The 20,598-nt window shown below is 42.7% G+C and overlaps 1 protein-coding gene across 2 annotated transcripts; it reads left to right on the top strand.

Annotated features, from left to right (window-relative positions):
• The first annotated feature begins 2,993 nt into the window (after window positions 1–2,993).
• Window positions 2,994–15,641, top strand: CNDP2 (carnosine dipeptidase 2). Of its 2 annotated transcripts, XM_009480088.2 has the most exons (11): window positions 2,994–3,053; window positions 3,666–3,809; window positions 6,175–6,337; window positions 7,917–8,005; window positions 9,978–10,178; window positions 10,701–10,785; window positions 11,350–11,510; window positions 13,477–13,641; window positions 14,169–14,310; window positions 14,936–15,083; window positions 15,491–15,641. In XM_009480088.2, the coding sequence occupies exons 1-11, from the start codon at window positions 2,994–2,996 to the stop codon at window positions 15,558–15,560; spliced, it is 1,428 nt and encodes a 475-aa protein (XP_009478363.1). In that variant the 3' UTR covers window positions 15,561–15,641. The 2 variants fall into 2 exon arrangements, with proteins under 2 accessions (XP_009478363.1, XP_009478364.1); XM_009480089.2 differs by lacking the exons at window positions 6,175–6,337; window positions 7,917–8,005.
• Window positions 15,642–20,598: the final 4,957 nt, after the last annotated feature.

Here is a 20,598-nt window from a genome sequence, read left to right as displayed (position 1 = left end):
AGCAACCTGATCTGGTTAAAGCTGTCCCTGCTCACTGCAGGGGGGTTGGGCTGGATGACCTCTGAAGGTCCCTTCCAACCCAAAGCATTCTATGGTTCTATATTCTCGCACATTACATTCCCCCTTATATCTCCCGTAGCATTTCTCGCCTCTGCCTCACGTCATTTACCTCCTCGCTCGCCGCCGTTCCCTGAGGGCTGGGACGGCCGTTACGGCCCTGCCCCGCCTTGCCGCAAGCCCCGCCCCGGGGCCGCGCGAGCCCCCCCGGGCCGCCCTCTCCTTGCCCGCCGATTGGCCAGCGCGGCGCGCGGCGCGGGGCGGGGCCGGCGCGGGGCTATTTAAAGCGGCGCGGCGGCAGCCGCCCCCTGCCACAGGGAGCGGGGACGGCGGGCGGTACGTGAGTGGCGGCGCCGGCGGTGCGGGGCGGGGGGCCGGGCCGAGCCGAGTCCCCGTCGCGTTGTAGCGCTGTGGGCCGCGCCCGGCCTGCCCGCGGCTGCATCCGCGCCGCGGCCTTGCGGGGGGTGCCGGCGGGTGCCGGGTGCGCGGCGGCCCGGCCGGGCCTTGCCCCGTGTCCCGCGGTAGGAAGCGCCTGCCCGGCCTTGAGTCTCGGCCCGGCCGGCTCTCCCGGGGCGCCGTGGCTGCTCCCCTGAGGGAGGCTGCCGCTGTCCCCTTCCCCAGGCTCGCTCTCTCCCCCTGAGCCTCCTCCCCCTGTCCTTAGGAAACCTGCGACGTGCCTCGCTCCCGCCCTGGGGCGTACCTCTCTGCAGTCATAGAATCATAGAATGCTCTGGGTTGGAAGTCACAGAGTTGGGGGCTGCGGTGAACTTTCTATTTCGCTGCAAAACCTTGTAAAGTCTCAAATTTGGCCTTTAAGTCAACCTCAGCCCAAAGAGCAGGGCCTGTAATGTGGATGGGGGCTTGTATGCTGCTACTTTTAGTGGCTTGCGGAGGGTGGTCTGTGGTGGCTACACACCTCTCCTCACCTGATTAAGTGCTGTCATCTGGGGTACTCATCTTGCCTGTGGATAAGGAGGGTGAAGTTGTCATAGTGCACTGACAGTCCCTTGGGTTATCTTATTTCCATAATGCAGCTGTTACAGTGCTGTGAAAAGGTGGAAATGCAGGTAGGAAGGATTCAGTTCTCCAGTCTGAAGGAACTACAGGAAATTCTAGCCCTGATTTTTAAGAGGGGAGGGAGAAGTAATATCCAGTCTTGTGCAGCTACATCTGCTTTTCCAAGTTTGAAGCTTTCTGGGGCAGCTCAAGTGAGACTTGAGTGATTCAATGTCCTTCTAATTTTTAAGAATATTTAATTGTTTAAGATGATACTTAAAGTAGTCCCTGACTTAGCAAGTGTTCCAGGTCTTGTTTGTGTTGGACAGAATATCAGCCTCCATATAATATGTTGTATTTTGTGCTGTGAAGCTGAAGCCCTGATGTTGCTATAGGAACTGGTTGAGTGAAGGAGAGTGTCAGATGCATGTGTGCTGGTTTCCCCAAAAAGCTCCAGGTGAATCATGCTTGAGCTCTAATTGCATGTGAATATAGTGGCTTCGTTAGAGAAACCAGGCTTCAGTGAGAAGCATTGCTTTAACTTGGTTATGTCTATATAGTCCTTTTGAAGGTGTTCAGTTTTCACCATTCAGGACTACTGAAGAGAATGCTTGACCCTGTCTGGTGGTTTGGGGTTGTTCTAATTGATGCTTAAAACTCATTATCCAAATTTAAACTTGATGGATGCAGTAAATTAAATGGAAGCTATCTCCAGTGAGTGAAAGGATTTTTCTATGTCAAACATCAGTGATCTGTGTAAGTACAACCCTGCTAGAAAGAAAATGTGTTCTGTAAGTCTTGTAGATTTGGGGTGGTAGGATGTGCTTGTATGACAGTATGTTGTGTGGGACAACCTGCAGCTTGAAAGATTCATTTTAGCTATGTAGACTAGTCAGCTGTTCAAGAAATCCCAAGACAAACAGTCAAATGTTTTAACAGCTATCACTGGTCTTGTGACTTCCACGTAGAAGTGGAAGAAAGGCTTAAAGGATCTGGCATAAAGCTGACTGAACAAAATACTGAATAGCAGTAGTTGGTGCTGCTGAATGTGCTTGTTCCATGTAGTACATGGACATTGGAGTTATTCTTATGGTCCAGGTGCTTGGATTTTAGAGGCATGTTTGTAAAGCTCATTGTTTTCCTGGCTTAGAGTAAGTGCTGTATCTTTAGTTCTAACTTGAGAACTAAGTTTAAGCTTGTTGGTCGTTGGTTGAGTGGACATAATATCTTCAGTATGGCTTTTGGACTGCTGAGGAGGTCAGAAAACTGAGGAGGGGAGAGGTCTTGGATTTTCTCACATGAGCTTCAGTTGAAACTAAAACAAAACAGGGAAGTAGTAGTGCTGAACTAGTCACTGACCACTTGCTCATGGCCTGCTGGGGCTGGTTTCTGTTCCTGTGGCTACACTCTGGCCTTCTTTGGGAAGGCTGAGTGGCAGGTTAGGAATTCAAAGCTGAAGAAAACACAGTTCTTAAGCAGCCTCCTTTGTAGAGCACAAAGTGTGGTGCTTTCTTGGACCTAGCTACTAGCATTCAAGCTTATGGCACACTATTAGTTGAACGCTTATAATAAAATGCAACTTCAAAAAGTAGATTTCAGTTGAGTAACATTTTGCCTGTAATTCTGCAGTAAAATGAAGTACATGACTTGATTGAAGTATCTCCATAGACAAGCTTGCTCAGTTTCACTTCCAAAGTTATTTTGGGAGGGGAAGCAGAAACAGTGGTGTTGGGATTAAATGTGCTTTTGTTTACTTCACTGTGATTTTGTGGGAGGGAGTGGCCTCAAGTTTTATTCACACAGCTTGGTGTGTGGCATTAGCAGTTGAAAGGTGAAAGTCTTCTGTGGCTGCTTGATTACAGACCTTTGCTTCCGAAACCTGTGAAGGCTAAATTATTTTTCTGTCACAGAATCTTCAGCAACACCATCCTGGTCAGAAAATGTCTGCTCTTGAAACACTCTTTAAATACATTGATGAACACCAGGAACTCTATATTCAGGTAAGTTTTCTTTCAGAGTTTTGTCCTGTGGTACAGATAGCTATGCGATATTAAAAGTTGATAGGTGATCAGCTTCAAGTTTGTTGTGACATCTATATAATATGCCTAAAATAGAGTAGTGCCAGGTAACTGGGGAGAGGGGGGAGCAGGCAGCAGGTATGACTGGTTTGAGTCAAGCCAGAAAACTTTGTTTCTTCAGTTTAGGCATAGTTCTGTTCAAAGACATAAATCTCCATGGTAGATTTACTAGGAAATGCTCTATTACTGTATAGTGCAAGCCTGAAGGACACTAGCTGATTCTGGATTCTTAAAGAATGGTAACTAGAAGGGCACAATATGCACAAGCTGTCATACTCTAAGCCTGTCTTCTGTATTTGTAGACTTTGTGCTATGCTGCAGGGGCAGCTGTAGGAAGGTGAGGTTTTAGAGAGCTTTTGAGTGTGATATCAATGGCTAGAGTACTCCTCTGAGCAGAGGACAGAGCTGCCTTGCCTCAAGTTTAAGCTTGACTAAAACAGTATTAGTTGAATTGCAAGGTGTTGTATTTGTATAGTGCCTCCCATGCCATAATTCACATGTAGTAAACCCTTTAACTTTTCTGTCTTTCTGTAGCGGCTGGCTGAATGGGTGGCAATCCAGAGTGTGTCAGCATGGCCAGAGAAGAGGGCTGAAATCAGACGCATGATGGAGGTTGCTGCAAAGGATATTGAGCGTCTGGGAGGCACAACCCAACTTATGGATATTGGGAAACAAAAGGTATGTGAGCATCTCCATGTCAGCTTAGTAGAAAAATTCTCTTTAGAAGACAAGGTGTTTTGTACCAGGCTGGCTGCTTATGATCCCAGTAAGAAAGGCATTTAGACTCCATGAAGTATCATTTAAAATGCTGTTTATTAGAGCTACCACTATAAAGAAAGAGATAATCTTATGTTGCTTCAGATGCTGAGAACCCCAAGCTGTGCAGTATCTAGTGGGCATCCAATCAGTGTGCAGCATGCTGGGCAGATCCCATTTACAGAAATGTTATCCCATTTTATTTATTCAAGCTGTTAGATTCCAATGCCAAACAAAAGGGATATTCACATGGGAACTTGCTGCACTTTCAAAGACAAGGACACACAGGTGGTGTAATCGCCAGTACCAAGTGGGAACTGCCTGCAAGCTACAGTCAACTGGCTAAATTTATCCTGCAGCCCAAGGGTATGCACAGCACAATACAGGCAGGACAGCAAAGCTGTGTGTGCAGCATAGCACAACACAGGTTTGGGTGTTCTCAGGCTAACTATGTGGATCACTAATTCCTTGATGTCTGATGGTCTTCTGGTCAGGATCACCACACAAGGGTCTCGTGGGTAGTGGTCTAGAAAGGCAGTAGCCTGTTGGTGTGTGGGATGATGTCTTTCCTGCCACACAAGTCCAAACTTCTTGTTAAAACCTTTGTTTATAGTAAAACTTGGGATCCAGATCAGTTAAGCATGCTGCATTACACTTTGGACTGTGTATTAAATGTATTTTAATTACTTTTTTAACTGAATGTGAACAGAGCACCTGCAAACAAAAATGTTAGACATTTTTAACAGCAGGCTGGTGTTGGACCTTGGACCTTTACCAGATACGGAAGGATCCTTAATAGGATGAGTCCCCTCCTTATTTTTAGCAATCTGGACTGCTTTTCTTCACCTGAGAAATGGATGTGCTTATGATAATGATAATCTCATCCTAGGGAACCATCCACTTGATATGCTCCTCCATTGAAGTGCCTAGTCACTACATGTCACAGAACAAGACCCATACCAAAATTGTTACTAGCATTTGGATAGTGGCATTCAAAATCCTGTTGTACTGGAGTGTTTGCTAGTTACAGATTGTCATTGTAATTGGTGCTAATGACTGCTGGGTGAAATCTTGTGTATCAGGAACCTCTGAGCAGTTACTGCTTTTGGCAACTGCAATACACTTATTTGTAGCACTAAGGTCTTGGCAGGGAGGCAGCTGACTTCATGTGCCCCCTTGGGAGGGAATCTGCTACTACCTACAGCCTAAAATCCCATCAAGTGTTTCAATTAATTCAGACAAATTTGTTCCTTTGAGCAGTATAACTTTTTTTGGGAAAACTGATTTTTACAGTGTTCATTACAAGTAACATTTCTATTTAGAAAACTTACAGCTGGATTAAAGTTAACTTTTTATATTAAGTATAGACAAAACTAGTCAGTGTATTATGTACTTTGCTGCTATATCAATGAAGGACAATGTAAAGCAACTGGTGAACTTGTCTGACCTAAATCAGTTTACTGCTGTACAGCAGTTTGTACTGTGTACTGATTACTGTAAGTGTAAATTATTGCAACAGTGCTTTAATCACTTAGAATTGCAGCTGGCCAAGGACCATGTAACCTGTTGATAAAAAAAATTGGAGCTTGGTGCCCATATGAGCAAAAAGTCAAACTTATCTTGATCTGCTGAACAGTGTTGAGGAGTAGTGTTAGCTCACTGGAAGGCAAATACATGCTGACTGAGAATAGCATGTGATAATTGCTTATGGGGTATTCCAAAGGACTAAGCCAAGTTCAACTCTTGAACTAAGTTCATCAGCACTACCCTGCCCTTTGCTTAACAGCATAGGCTGGCATAAAGAAATACAGCTGTTATTTGGGTGTAGGCACGTGTTATAATCAGTGATATCACTGTCAGGAAATTTTTGTCTGGAGAGTTATACTGTGGACAGGATGAAAGTGCAGTGACAAGCTATGCAGAATGCAATATTGAATGGAGTTTATTACTTATGCTTAGGTCAGCATTAGATATGGCAGTTTGGCATGCAGACAGCTTGCTCTGCTAAAATCTGATGTAGGATTGTTAGTTTAAAGCTAACAGTTCTAAGTGGCTTGGAACACTTTGACTGTTACTGGGACTTGTCAGGAAACTTTTACTGGCATGGTGCTGTCATGCCTTCATTGGCACACTGCTTCTGGCAATCAGTTTAAGTAGCTTAGTTTTGTTTAGCTGTCTATGCCCCTAAGCTCATAACCTCTGTAATGTTAAAGCAATTAATTCATGTGATAAAAATATGCCACTGACATTCCACATTTGCATAAAACTTCTTGCCTCCTATTTCCAGCTGCCTGATGGATCAGAGATACCTCTACCACCAATTGTTCTGGGAACACTTGGCTCAGATCCACACAAAAAGACGGTGTGTGTATATGGTCACCTGGATGTTCAGCCAGCAGCACAAGAGGATGGCTGGGATAGTGAGCCGTTCACACTGGTAGAAAAAGAAGGTAAAAGTGGTGGACTTCACAAACTGATGAGCACTTCTGTAACAAGTGTGGTGTTTCTCAACTGTTCTGAAGTTGTGCTCTTGATTGAAAGGGGGAAGGAGAGCAAGAACAGACATAGGTGTTTAATACTGTTGAGATAAAAGGTGCAGGAGGGGAAACAGCACACAATTAGAGCTGCAAAATCTCAGCTGCTCTCAGGGCTTCTTTCCTTTTCTGATAGTCTAGACTGTACTTGCATGGTATCTTCCTTGTAGTTACAGAAGTCTTAACTGCTGCCTTCCTTGGTAACAATTTGTTGCCACAAAGCTTTCTAGAACTAGTTCCTTGTGCTGTTCACAACTTGCATGTAAGGTTGTGTCAGACTGCAGGGATTTTGAACCACTACAGGGGACAAACACTCAACATGGCTTCTTTATGCCTGGAGACAGGAGTGGTGCAGCAACCTCCCTGGGTTGCCTTGTGTTTGCAAAACTGTACTACAATGAGTACTGTAGAAGCTGTGTCTTATGGAGCTAGTGCCCAGACAAGTGTCCCTTTCCCATAAATGGGGATGAAGAAATCACATAGTAACTCCTGTTGAAACAACACATGGCCAGTAGCCAAGAGGAGACTAAAACTTTCTTTTATATTTGAAACTGGTGCTATGAACAACCTCTTCCTTTTAACATTTGCTCACTGTTGAGTGTCAAAGGTCATATGAATAGAAGGACATTAACCATTCTTGTTGCATAAGTGTTAATCATTGCCAAGAAAAGTAGTATCTGTGGTAACTAGTGTTTCTACCTGGGCTCTTGGTCATAGGCAGCAGACTCCAAGTTACTAAGTTGGATTATCTCATCTGACAGCAAGAGCTAGACTTGCCTCAGGCTGTGGCTTGCCTCTGTGCAGCCTGGAAGCGTAGGAGGCATATTTACCTCCTTACCTTGCAAGCTGTCTGGCCTGTTCTGTCACTGTGGTTACACCTAGTGCTTAGGGGTTGTAGCCACAGCTCTGAGTTGCAGCAGTGTCTGCCTCTACTGTGATCCCATATGCTATGTGCCCTGGGACTTTTTGTAGCCTGTAAAACTTGTCTTTGACTAAAGCCCTTTCTGGGGAGATTCACATTTATCTGGAGAATCCAGAGAAGTGGTCACTAGCTACTGAAGTCTTACTCTTCAGACAAAGAATTGAAGCTAATGCTGGATAGGTTTCTGTTTAAAAGGAGGTAGCTTGTTTCTATACCCTGACTGCTGTGTCTGTAGGAAACTGTATTATTGTCAAGCATATGGCAACAACTTAGCCCAAGGCAGAGTTACATCTTTTCCAGGCTTATGTTCAACTTCTGTCCAGGGAGCAGTGGGGGGAAGACGTGGGGGTAGCTCTAAGTGGGAGAACTATTGCAGCCTTGTATCTATCCCACTTGCATGGGTATATGAAGTGGCATGTAAAACTGCTACTTCAGAAGAATCAGAAATAAAAGTTAATATAAGCAGGGCTAAAAAGCTTATCCAGAAGGATGTTTTCTCCTGCAGGCAAGAGGTGACTGAAGCTTCATCCTAATTTTTCTCCACACTGGTTAATTTGTATCTTATTTCTACAGGAAAGCTGTATGGGCGAGGGGCAACAGATGACAAAGGTCCAGTGCTTGCCTGGCTGAATGCCTTGGAAGCTTATCAACAAACTAACCAGGTATGTGCCCAAAATGTATCCTGCTTTGCTATGTACAACAGAGTCTAGCAATGAATGTTATCCAAGCCACAAACCTGTGTGAGGCAAGCCTGCTTATTCAGCTGATTGGAGGAATGATGTAATAGTCCTTTAAATTCCCTGATCTCCCTGTAGGGTTGAGTTGACTTGCTGACAAGTTAGTCTTGTAGATACTTGGATTGCACTTTAAGCATTTTTGCTTTAATGAAATGTGTAGGGGAGGAAAATACATATGCAAGCATCTGGAGCAGGAGGAATAATCAAATGTGATCACTTTCATGTAAGGTTGTCCAATTAGCTTGGCCTTTAGCAAAGCTTAATGTCTTGCTGCCACTGAGCTCTAAGAAGATATTAACTCAGTAACACTAAGCTGAGAGCTTTGCTGTTTCTGTTCAAGAAAATTGCAATCAGAAATAGCTCAGGATGTCTGCTTCACCTTGCAAGATGAGTTGCTATTACTTGTGAGAATAATTAGCAGTTCTCAAGTGCTGTCTAGGCATAGACTATGGTAGACTGGATACAGAGGGTAGCTCTGACTGTGCTACTGTAGTGTGCAGTTTCTGTGGTTAATATTGTTGGTCCCATGGTAATTGGCTGCCAGTTATTAAAACTAATTTTAAGGTTGTTCTCAATTTTAAGGTGGTTCTCAAGGATTTTAAGAGCAAAGTTGACTAAGGCGTGTCCCATTAATCCATGACAAAGGGGGTTTATAAAGTCATCAGGGTGTACAGAAAATATTAAATTATTACAGCAATTAATTGGCACTGCCAAAAAGGAACATTGACCCCTGGGGGTAGTCCTTGTTGATTTAGCAAAAGCCTTTGACACCGTGAGCCATTCAGCCATTCTCACATCATTTTTGCTCTTAAACAGAAGGGCATGCACAATCATATTATTGCCCTGATCACCAACTTGTGTTATAACATCAGTACTCATATTGACCTGAAGAATGAACAGTTGGATCGTATTGGGATTCAGATTGGTATAAACCAGGGCAATCCAATGTCCCCAATTTTATTTAACTCATCTGTGGACCCCCTGCTGTGTAAGTTGGAGGAGGAAGTGGTTTCCAACACTGTTTGAAAAATATGACGACTATGGCTTTTGCAGACAACCTGGTACTGTTGAGCAGATCATGGGAGGGAATGCAGAAATACTGGGATATTAGAGGTCTTGTGAACTAACTGTCCTCAAGATGCAAGGGGAGAAGTGCCATGGCTTCTACATCCAGCTGACAAAAGACTCTTATACAATCAATGACTGTGCTCCATGGACTATTAATGGCACCCCTCTCAATATGATTGAACCCAGTACTCTGAAAAGTACCTGAGTCTATGTATTGACCCATGGACTGGAATATTGAAACTAGAACTACTGGAAAAAGTACCACACTGCAGAGTGCCAAAGGTGACAAGCTTAGGTGAAAGGGTGACGCATTGGGGTGTGATAGTATGTAGGGACAAGAACAGGCTCAGAATCATGACATGTCCAAATTCCTGCCAAAAGGTGTTAGCTACAGGTCTTTACCAAGGTGGATGGGCCACATTTACTTAACCTGGAAAAGGAACATGTGTAACTTTATATATGTTTGTTAAATATCATGCAATTTCTGTGGTTAATATTAGTTTTCCTAGCCCTGTGACTTACCTTTGGCAACATATCTCTGCTGTGTTCCCACAGTTAAGAGGATTGGGAACAAGTTGTTCTAGAGCTTGGTTAAAACTTTTTTGAAGTGTTTGAATTCCATCCAATGAAGGGTGGTATAAGTGCCCTCAATATAAGTGCAGTCCAAACTTGGTAATAGTTTGTGTATAATTAACAAATTTCACTGTCATGGAACTAATTTACCAATGTCCATTTTTATGCTTTGTACATGACAGATGAAAATTACTGATTGCTGAAGGAGTCCAAGGTTTTCACATACTTCATCTGTCCTTGTTTTTCATTTTCAAAGGAGTTTCCAGTAAATGTTAAGTTCTGCCTGGAGGGTATGGAAGAATCGGGATCTGAAGGCCTTGATGAACTAATTTTTGCTCAACGAGACACTTTCTTCAAAGATGTGGATTATGTTTGCATTTCTGACAACTACTGGCTAGGCAAGAAGAAGCCTTGTATCACCTATGGCTTGAGGGGTATCTGCTACTACTTCATAGAGGTAAGTGCTGAAATACATGGCAAAACCAGTATTATTAAGCTGATTTTTCCACTGGAGAGGAGTGGTAGCTCAAACTCTTTCATGCCAATAGCTTTTCTTCAGAAAAGGTGAAACTGACTACATAGGTAGAACTGTTTCTACTAATTGTCTAAATATCTTCCTTTTACTATCCTATATGATACTTGGGTGGGAGAGATAGCTTTCAAATGTTTGAAGCAAGATAGGCCAGCATCTTCATTGGGGGATTATTCATGGCATAGATATCTTCAGGTGTTTCCTTGAGTGCAGGAAGAGATGTCACCACTGAAGTCTCCAAGGTTGGGACAGTCAGTACTAAGGGCTTGTATGCTACAGAGCAATAAAAAAATCTGCTTCAATGTACTACAGCTGAGTGGTCTGTTTTCAAAACCAGTTGCATTCTCAAAATACATGTAGCAAAAAGCTAGGGTGAAAGTCTGTTCTGTGCATTTGTCAGTGTCTTTGTGCTAAAATTAACCTGAATCTTAATTCACTTCAAACCAGGTGGAATGTAGTGACAAAGACCTTCACTCTGGAGTTTATGGTGGTTCAGTACATGAGGCCATGACAGATCTCATTACTCTAATGGGTAAGAAAAAGCAGGTTTCACTGAACGCATCTAGAGTGGGAGTAAGAGCCATTAAAGCATGAGTTTGCAGTGAAGGGGGTTCCTGAGGGCTGCCTATGCTAGGAAGGCAATGACCAATGAAATGATGCTTGCCAGGTATGCATAACAGTCTGATGCCTTAGATACAGAAATATGAGTAAGGTCTTGCCAAGAAGTTGTCTGTCTACTTTAGCTTCCCATAAAATCTTGCTGCAAACTGGTATGTTAATTAAATCCGCTCTTTTCTGCAAACTCTTCTACAGATGCCATATTGAACTCCCTGGGAATCCTCCCTTCAAACAGCCAGCCAAATATGTAGCAGTAGAATTAAATGCAGTTGCAAAGAAGCATGCATTTCGGATAGCTGCAAATTCTATAAGTACCTTCCATGTTTAGTGGAACAGGCTCTGGGAGGTAGAGGTCAGAGTTTTATTACATTTACAGAGTTTTCAGAAGGCAAAGACTTTTGTTTCCCATAGAAAGTGTTCTCAGCAATGACAGTTTGTTTCTTCTGGTTGAATCCTGACATTAGGTGCTTGTTTACAGGTTCTCTGATAGACAAGAAAGGGAAAATTCTCATCCCAGGTGTTAATGAAGCAGTGGCACCTGTTACTGATGAGGAGCTGGCACTATATGAGAAGATTGATTTTGAGCTGGAAGAATATGCAAAAGATGTAGGAGCAGCAAAACTATTGCATGATACAAAGGTATACTGTACTCCTTCCTCTCTGCTCTGGTTAGCTGTGTTAGTTCAAGCTATCTGTGTTAGCAGAAGACAGAAACAAGCTTTTGTGGATACTTGTGTAGTTACCAGGTAATTTAGTAGGCACAGAATTCATCTGATGTCTTCAAAATGGTGAGATTGCTTTGAAGAGAATTTCACCTACTGTGTAGTTGACTGCATACTTAACACTAGCAGTTCCTCTGCAAAGTGTTAGGTGCTTGGAAACTTAGTCTAGGTTATCCCATGTTTAAGGCAAGCAGTCTAGGCAAGTATAAATTTGCTCCTTAGACTATGTCTAAGTAGCATTTCACACTTGTACAGAACTTTCTTTATCTAGTGCTGTTCTCTTAATGCTAGATAAGAACTGCTAGCACTTTTCCAGAGGTCAGATACCATGTCTACACAAAACATCTGATTTCCTACATCTGTGGGCAGTTCAGTGGGTTACCAGAAATAAAGTAGTTGCTCAGGGATGACTTAAGGATACATAAAGTGAGAAAACAGCTTGAGATCTTGCTGTGATGAACTTAAGGTTGACCTACTGAACATCTTCCTAGACCTGACAAGCAAGGACTGTTTTGTAGCCAAGAACTAGGCAGCTGTCCAAATCTTTGAACAGGCTCAAGTTCAATAAACTCATGTCTGAACTTCTCAAATCTTCATCCTGGGAGCCCTCCAAATGAATGCTTTTAACAGCATTGAGGCTTGCAAGGTATAGGTATTACATACTAATTTTAAGGCATTAAACCCTGTATGTAAATACATCTATCATAAAAAGCAGAAGCAAGTGTTGTAAAAGACAAGTTTACATATGCAGGTCTGTCTTCTGTCCTAGTGCTGTCATGAGGAGACTTCAGACTCAACTCAGATAGGTATTAGTAGCAATTTTATATCCTCAACCATGTCTTTACATGCTCAGGTTTATATCAACTGAGAGCACACAGGCTTACTTGTTTAGCCTTGTCCTATAAAGTAATGGATGAAATACAGCTTGTATATAAGAAGGAGATGGCAAGATGCTCTTCATATATGATACTGAACTAAAGCTGTTCAGTCTTAGCTAGACTGAAATTGTAGCTTAACTTACCAAGGGAGTTCTAAGCTGCATGCAAGAAGGGCTTTAGGACTAAGGGGAGGTATGGGAGAGAAGGGTGTAATCTCCAGGTGAGAAACAACGTGCTTGAAAGATTTGAACAGTCTCAGTTAAATTCTGAGAGAATTCCAGGTTGTACCTGGAACAAAACAAACTGTTAACATTAAAGCTGACAATTTCTAAGTCTCCTGAATGTCTGCAGTGAAGTTCAAGTTTGAGATACTGTAGCTATACAGGACACAAACATGTTGAATTCACATTATCCAGTGTACTGAACAGCTGTGTCCAAGGCAACAAAGAAGAAATGCAGAAGTGTATTTGAAAAAGGCAATAGTGGTCACTTTAATCAACCTGGAGTTCAGACAGTTTAATACAACTGATGATATAAATAGGAGCACACTGTATGCCTGTCTGCACAGTGGTGAGGCTTTTAGAAAACTTGTGATCTTCATAAGCATGTGACTTGGTGAAGAAGGCACCTGCTTGACCTGAGGCGGTGGGGACTAGAGCTTCCAATACACTCCTTACACACTGTGCTTGAGCACCTTAAATGGTATTTGTGTCCTTGTCAGAAGCAGACTGGTCATGTCCTGCAAGCTCTATAGAACTAGGAGAAAGTCAAACTAGAGGTACTGTGAATCTCTTCAGGTGCTGAAAACACAGCCATTGTATCAAAATGTGTGCTTAATGGGAGTAACAGCTTCTGTTTATAACTGAGTGGTCTTGAATGAGCTGCATTTGTCTATGGGAGAAAGCACTGTTTCTTGCAAAGTCGTTATTAGATTGAAGAAATTATTACTTCAGGGAACTCTGCCAAACTTCATGTAACCTTGCATCTTTCCCTTTGCTTCTGCAGAGAGATATCCTTATGCATAGGTGGAGATATCCTTCCTTGTCTCTCCATGGAATTGAGGGAGCCTTCTCAGCCTCTGGAGCCAAGACTGTGATTCCTAGGAAAGTGATTGGCAAGTTCTCAATCAGACTTGTGCCAAACATGACTCCTGAAGAAGTCACAAAGCATGTATGTTGAGATGGATTGATGGTCTCAAAACAACTAGTGTCTCTAAACTTCTCCTGTTCTCCATGCCTGCAGGAAGAGTATTTCTGGCTTCTAAAGCAGTTCTGGTTACATTGCTACTATCTTCCCTGTTCTGCACCTCAGCTTGGATAATTGAGGGGATCGCTGTATGGTCCTGCACTGGACCGTTGTGGCTATTCAATTTCTCTCAACTAACTCCAAGACAGGGCTCAGGAGTAAATGCTAATTTAATTGTAGGGCAGTTGTATTGCCAGAAGTGCATATTCAAAAGCATAGGGTTTGACATATTGGCTAACTGTTCTACAGTGTACTGTTAACTTGCCTAAAGGAGATAATTCTGAGTTCAGGGCAGAGATATGTAGAAATAATATGAAATAATAGTAATAGGAAAAGTATTGCTGCACAGCAATAGTGACCTGAAAGTTCCTAAGATGCTTTTAGTATACAGTCTTTACCAGTGTTCATACAAATGCTAACAGTGGATAAGATGGAACAATCTTTCTTTATAGGTTGAAGACTATGTGACCAAAAAGTTTGCAGAGCTGCAGAGTCCCAACAAATTCAGAGTATACTTAGGCCATGGTGGAAAACCCTGGGTGTCAGACTTCGACCATCCCCACTACATGGCTGGGAGGAGGGCCATGAAGACAGGTCAGTGGGTTTTCCACTTGGCATTGGGAGGACTAAAAAGCTCTTGTTCCAGCACCTCAAGAAATACCGAGGAGGTCGTGTTTGCAGTGTTCTCCACTTACATAATAAGTCTGGCTCACTAAGTAAGGAAGCATGTCATGTGCAATCTTTAAACTCAAGTCTGAGGTACAAGAAGGAAAGAAACTTGATACCAAGCTCATTCCTACTGTGCTGGAACAAGTCCATTAGTATGGTGTTGCTTTTGCATTAAGGATGAGGCTGCCAGTAGTTTGTATCACTTGCTTAGCCAAAGCCTTCAAAGTTGTCCTAGCATCCTTCTTAATCAGTTACGCTAGGGCAACTAGATTGCATAGGGAAACTAGAGCAAATCTGACTTCTGTGTTGGAGTACAAACAGGCTTTCAGATGATGTTTGTGTAATTGGAAAGTGACAGTACTCCAGCACTACAGCTTGGGGGCAAATGCCACAATTCTGCAACCCTCTGCAGTCTGGCCGATTAAAACAGATCAAGATTTGACCAGCACATTGTACAGAAGTGGTTAGTACTTGATTGCTTAAGCAGCAGTAAGGATCTGTGTTGGAAAAAATACAATTCCAAACTGACTAGAGTATGACTTTGTTCTAGTTTTTGGAGTTGAACCGGACCTGACGAGGGAGGGAGGAAGCATTCCTGTTACCCTTACTTTTCAAGAAGCAACAGGCAAGAATGTCATGCTGCTTCCCGTTGGAGCTGCAGATGATGGTGCCCACTCTCAAAATGAGAAGCTAAATAGGTAAGAGTATTTATCCCTGTGCCAGGCTGAGTTGTACTGTGGGTCTTGGCATGTATTATGAAAATGACCAAGAAGAATTGAGCTGTTGCTTTTCTTTAATTCTCTGGAAGGCAAGCTCTGCCATTTCTCCTTGTCAGAATAACTTGTTGGGTATAACTAGTCTGTAGCCGAATCTTGATCTCTCTACTGCTTCTGGTTTTATACACTTGAAAGCAGAAGCAGTTTTTATACTTTGGTCTCCAAGCTTGGCTACCCCCTATCCCAAGGGTGGCTCTTCTCTCTTGCCAGGGGAGGTGCAGGGAGTCTGGGAGTGGTGCCTGGTGCGTGCATAGGACTGATACTGCAAAAAGCACAACTGTTAGAAATACAGCTCAAACTAATGCTAATGGAAGCTATCATCTTTCCAGGTACAACTACATCCAGGGGGTGAAGATGCTTGGTGCATACCTCTATGAAGTCTCCCAGCTGAAGGACTAAGTTAGACACCTTACCTTCTGGCTTATAGATCAGAAGTCTGAATTTTCTCACAAAATGTCATCAGTTACCAAGTCTTACATGGCTCCCCTTTTCCACCAACACTCCACTGCTTTGGTGGGGGAGAGGGAAGCATGCAGTTCCACTTGACAAAGAACACTGTCTACCAAAAATATTTCTTTAAATGCTTACTTCAGATGACAGACTATTCCTTATCTGGCCAGTAGTCCTGAACTGCATCTTTGTCCCCTCTGTATGTATAACTTTGAAGTTGTGGCTTGCTGTATTCATCTACTTTTCCTGTAAAGCAGGAGGACCAGTTTGCTCTCAACTGTTTAAGCAGCCACATCACTTGCAGAACTGCCAGCCAAGTTTAAGGTTCTTATTCCTGGATGTCCTGGAAGTAGTCAAAGTGACAGATTACAGGGCTATACTGGAATGTGTTCAAGCTGTGGTGAGGCATCTGTCTTGCTAACTAAGTGATTTGGAAGAGCAGTTTGTCTCTTACGGTTTATACCTGCCTGCAAGTTTCAATTTACAGTGAATTTTGTTATAACCTAATTCACTGTGGTAATGACTACTGGCCATCTTTTTGTAAAGCTGCCTTTGTATTCCCTAAAAAGGACAATAAATAATCATGCTCTAGAATTTGGCTCTTGGTCTCTAAGGATTAAATAATGACTTGGGAGGGAAAGCAACTTCAGGTAACTTGGGAGGAACTCTTCTATGGCTACAGAGGCAGATGAGCAACTTGGCAACACAGACTGTACTTCCTGGGAATCCAAGTTTTTATTCCTTAGGCTATGGCTCCATAACAGCTTGTCTTGAAGTAGATGTTGCTAAATCCTGCTCTTCTGAGGGGAAAATGAGCCCAGAAAATGTTCTATTTTTGGCTCTGTAAGCCAGGTCATCACACTGTAGCACAACCGATGATACTGCAAGGGAGTGGGTGGAATTTGTAGATGTAAGTGGGGAGAGAAGAGCATCACTCATTGCAACTACTGACTGACATCCAGCTTCAAGCTGTCTTTTGGAAACATTCAACTCCAACACTTCTGGTACTATGTCAAAAAGTAAACCCTCTTAAATGTGTGCTAATCTGAGCTGGATTTGGCTCGCTGTTTCCAAATTCCCTGAGCAGCACTATCAGGCTAAGCTAGGTAAGTATTTCAAGTGATGATGCTTTGCTCGGAGAACTGCCTGAGAGCACGGTGCAGTCCTGTAGCCTGACAAATGGGCGAGCAGCATGTGATGCTTCCTCCCTTGGGGGGGCAGAAGGCAGGAATGTCTTGCCTGTCTGGCTTTCACTGTTGCTTGATCCGGGGTCTTGATAGTGGATGGCTGTTGGGGCAGGGAGGAGCCTTCTGTTCTCGCTGTGAAGCTTCTAAAGCTTCTCTGCCTTGTTTGGTTTGTTCTGTTTGGTTTGTCCTGGAAGTTGATGGCTGGAGGTGATCTGGTACCATTAAACTTTGCACTTGCAGCTGGGGTACAGGCTGAGACCCATGCTGTGTGCCTGTGCCAGTACTTGCTAGCACCAAGCATCTGTGCAGATGCTGGGTTGTGGGCTGCTGGGCTCTCACCTTCCAGTGACAGTGGAACTACTCTGATACAATGTGCAGCCTGCACATAGGACAAGGCTGGCATGCCTGAATATTTGAAGGTCATCTGCATGCTGAGATAGATTAGTTACACGGGATAACTAGTCCTAGCAGTCAGTGTGTTTAAAGCAGCTTCCTCAGTTGCTGAATCGACAGCTCAGACTTCTCTAAATGGGGTAACTTACACGAAATGACAATTCCCTGGCTGTTGGTGAGCTTATATTGCTTATTTTCTACCTATCAATTTGAAAAGCATCAAAACTTCAAGAAATCTAGTTCCTGGACTGAGGTAATACTAGTTTCTCACAATGTAAAGAAAAAGCTTATTTGGGCAGGACAAAAGCTGATAATGTCATGAACTACACTCAGAAAGTGAGCATGTCTGTAGTTGTCCTATTTCATTTGTAACTCTTTTCTTGAGAATCACTTAATTGTCTCAAGGGCTGCACTGGAAACACTGCATCAGATCTTGCACTTCTGGAATAAGTACAGCATGGCAGAGTTGTGAAGGATGCCCAAAACAGAAGAAAGTCTGTTAAGGGGTTGTAGAAGAGGCTGGGAAACAGATCCTGTTGGATAGACAGCAGAAGTATTTTGGCATGGGGTGAGTGCCAGAACAGTCTGAAAAGGAGGTTAAAAATGGGAATTTGGCCTGAGCAAAATGCAGGGGCCTATTTAAGCATGCAGGAGTAAATTGCTAAAGTAATGGGCCTTTTGAGACTTAATGGGACTTCAGATTTGTTTAGATGTAAAATTTTAAAGTCGGAAATCGTCAATATCTGTTACCTAGCTACAGAAGAGCTTGCTTCAGCTGCAACCTCTTTTGTCCCTGCCTAAGGTGACCACAAAAGCAGTAGTACTTGAATGAACAACACAGGCAAAAAGGACTAGTGGTGCCAGCTTATTTCTGCAGCCTGCCTGCTTCAGACCTGACTCCTTGAAAACTTCCAGAAAACTAGTACCTGTTGCAGAGATTGTTTGCTACATTTAGGAATGCTTGTGCATCACATGAAGAGTTTGCTTAGCCTGAGTTGTTTGAATAACAGCACCGTTGTACAGTACAGAAGTATATGACATCACATAAAGTGTGAGCTAAACACGAAAACCAAAACCTGTTGGTGGAGCACAGAACCTCACAGCACCATCTGCTGGGTGTACAAAGGCTGCTCGCTGTTCTCCACACACAACTTCACAGCATTGTGTTTTACCTGTTACAATTTACTGAAAGGCTTGGCCAGCTCCACTTAATATATAACATGAAAGCTTGTATAATTAATATCCCTCAACTGATGCTCATTAAAAGACTCCTAAGTGAACTGACTTAACTGCCAGACCAGTCTCTGGTCAGGGGGAGTGCAGGCAGGAGGAGGGCAAGACTGCAGGTGTTCCAGCTGGCTTTGGTTAGCCTAGGTAGCTACTACGTATTTTTACTGTGCTAAGTAACTCCTATGCAATGGTGAGCACTGGAAAAATGTTTTGGCTGATTTTGCAGCTTTTTCCTCATGGTCTTTGCCTACAGTTACTATACCCTGTCTGGGGTGGGGTTATGCCTGGAACAGCTTTACAAATGTGAACAGCTACAGTCTCCAGTTTTCCTGAGTAGAGATGTGCCAGCGCTATTTACAAGCAAGCATAAGCAAGGCTATCAAAAGGAATGTGGTTATGAACTTCTCTAATCTGATAAGTGTCTGAATCTTGGCTGGGCCTATCAGGGGTACCAATGCATGCCTGCTTACCTTAGATTTATTTATTGCTTAGACTATTGCTTCAAGATGTTCTTTTCTTTTACTTGTCTATCGCTTGTCTCTTAGGATTAAACCAGGTAGGAGCCCAGCTTGTTGCCAGTTGACCCAAATGGTATGTGGCTGTAAATTGGTGAGAGATATTTTTCTTTTCAATCTTTTGTTTAGCTAAGTATGCTAAACTCCTTCAAATACTAAGTAAAAGTAGTTGGGTCACTGTTGTACCTTCTCTGTGCCCCTCAACCCCAAGATAATTTTGCTTTTCTTGTCCAGATTCCCTTCCAGTCAAACTTGATGGAACTGCCCAACTCTGCTTTATTTGAAAGCTGGAGTTTTATTAAAGATGGTGAGAAGGATCGTATATCCCCACTTAAGCTACTTAAGCAGGGGGGGGAAATAGCTAAGTCAGCAGTAGTGGTTTTGTAGAAACCAATTCTGGGAACCTGGGAGGATTACTTGCAGAAGGAAAGGTGACTTCATAAATAAGCAGCTGGGGAAAAAAAAAAAAGGAATATCTGTATACCACAAAAGCAAAACATGTTCCTCTGTCCTGTTTCCTAATGAGGAATAATAGCTTGATTCCTGAGGGGAAACTGGGAAACCTCTCGGTCAGTGGCATGCTGCTGTTTGCAAGCCTGGATGGCTTGTACTTCCAGTTCTCCCCCTCCAAAAATGGAGGGAAATCTACAATCACTTGTCCACAGGGTGAAACTACTGCAAAATTGAGAATGCAGACTTCTGGCTTGTAATACCTTGTTGCTCAGTAAATTTCTTGTGTTAGGCAAAATCCATGATGGTGCATCTTGATATGGAATATGCACTTAAAAGAGTAGCTGGAGTTATTACAAGCTATTATCCCTAAATGAATAAGCCCTAACTGCCTTTTAAAATGTCACTTTTCCTTATTTTTGCTGTACTGGGAAACAATAGTATGCACATTAAAAACACAGCCCTGTTTTTCAACTATGTGGCAATCCATTTTAGGCTTATCGAGCACAATGTTTCCTAATTTGAAACTGTTTCTAACTTGCAACGCAGACTTTGGTTTAGCATAATGAGTTTGGATGTACTAACTAAATAAAAACTTATTTTTCCATAACGTTACATGATAGACTGTCTTAACTTCAAGAACTTCAGCTTTGTGATCTTGACCTTGAAGGAATGTGAAGAGTGGAGATAACATAGAGCTATTCTAGATAAAGTATGCAGATTTGTTCATTCTGTCAAAGTACTAGCTTAAAAACATTACAAACTTCTTTCAGTGTCATCTGAGCTCATTCAATTAAAATAGAATACACTCGTGTTAAATATGCTTATATGTTATGAGGAGTCAATCTGAATAAATCACCTTCCTGGTAATTAATAAAGTTATGCAGGGGATTTAAATCACTCTTCAGAGAATCTGCTTAGGTTACACAGGAAAGCTTAGTAGTGGATAACTTTGATTCTACTCCCTTGCTAGGTTGATGATACCATTCTACATCATGCTGTTAGGTTACGACAAACCCTGAATGCTAAGACATGTTTTACTATACTTTTAAATATTCATCTTTCTATTAATTTTGCATATCCTTAGTGATTTATTTCTTGAAGATTGCTTAAAATGCATGCCAATGAAATGTGCCAGCTGATGCTGACACATTGGTATGCAGTGTCCTCCTTCTGTCTGGGCAGGCTTATGTTCTTCTCAATCTTGGAGAC

Source organism: Pelecanus crispus, chromosome 2, assembly GCF_030463565.1.
Source record: "Pelecanus crispus isolate bPelCri1 chromosome 2, bPelCri1.pri, whole genome shotgun sequence".
Lineage (NCBI taxonomy): Eukaryota > Metazoa > Chordata > Aves > Pelecaniformes > Pelecanidae > Pelecanus > Pelecanus crispus.
The sequence above is the reverse complement of the archived record's forward strand: the minus strand, read 5'-3'. Positions and strand labels throughout refer to the sequence as shown.

What these genes read in the sequence shown, in the direction of transcription:
- CNDP2 (XM_009480088.2), top strand. Translation starts at nt 2,994, where the DNA reads ATGTCTGCTCTTGAAACACTCTTTAAATACATTGATGAACACCAGGAA. An exon ending in ACCAGGAACTCTATATTCAG is followed by an intron (nt 3,054 to 3,665) that starts GTAAGTTTTCTT and finishes GTCTTTCTGTAG; the next exon opens with CGGCTGGCTGAATGGGTGGC. An exon ending in CACACTGGTAGAAAAAGAAG is followed by an intron (nt 6,338 to 7,916) that starts GTAAAAGTGGTG and finishes TTATTTCTACAG; the next exon opens with GAAAGCTGTATGGGCGAGGG.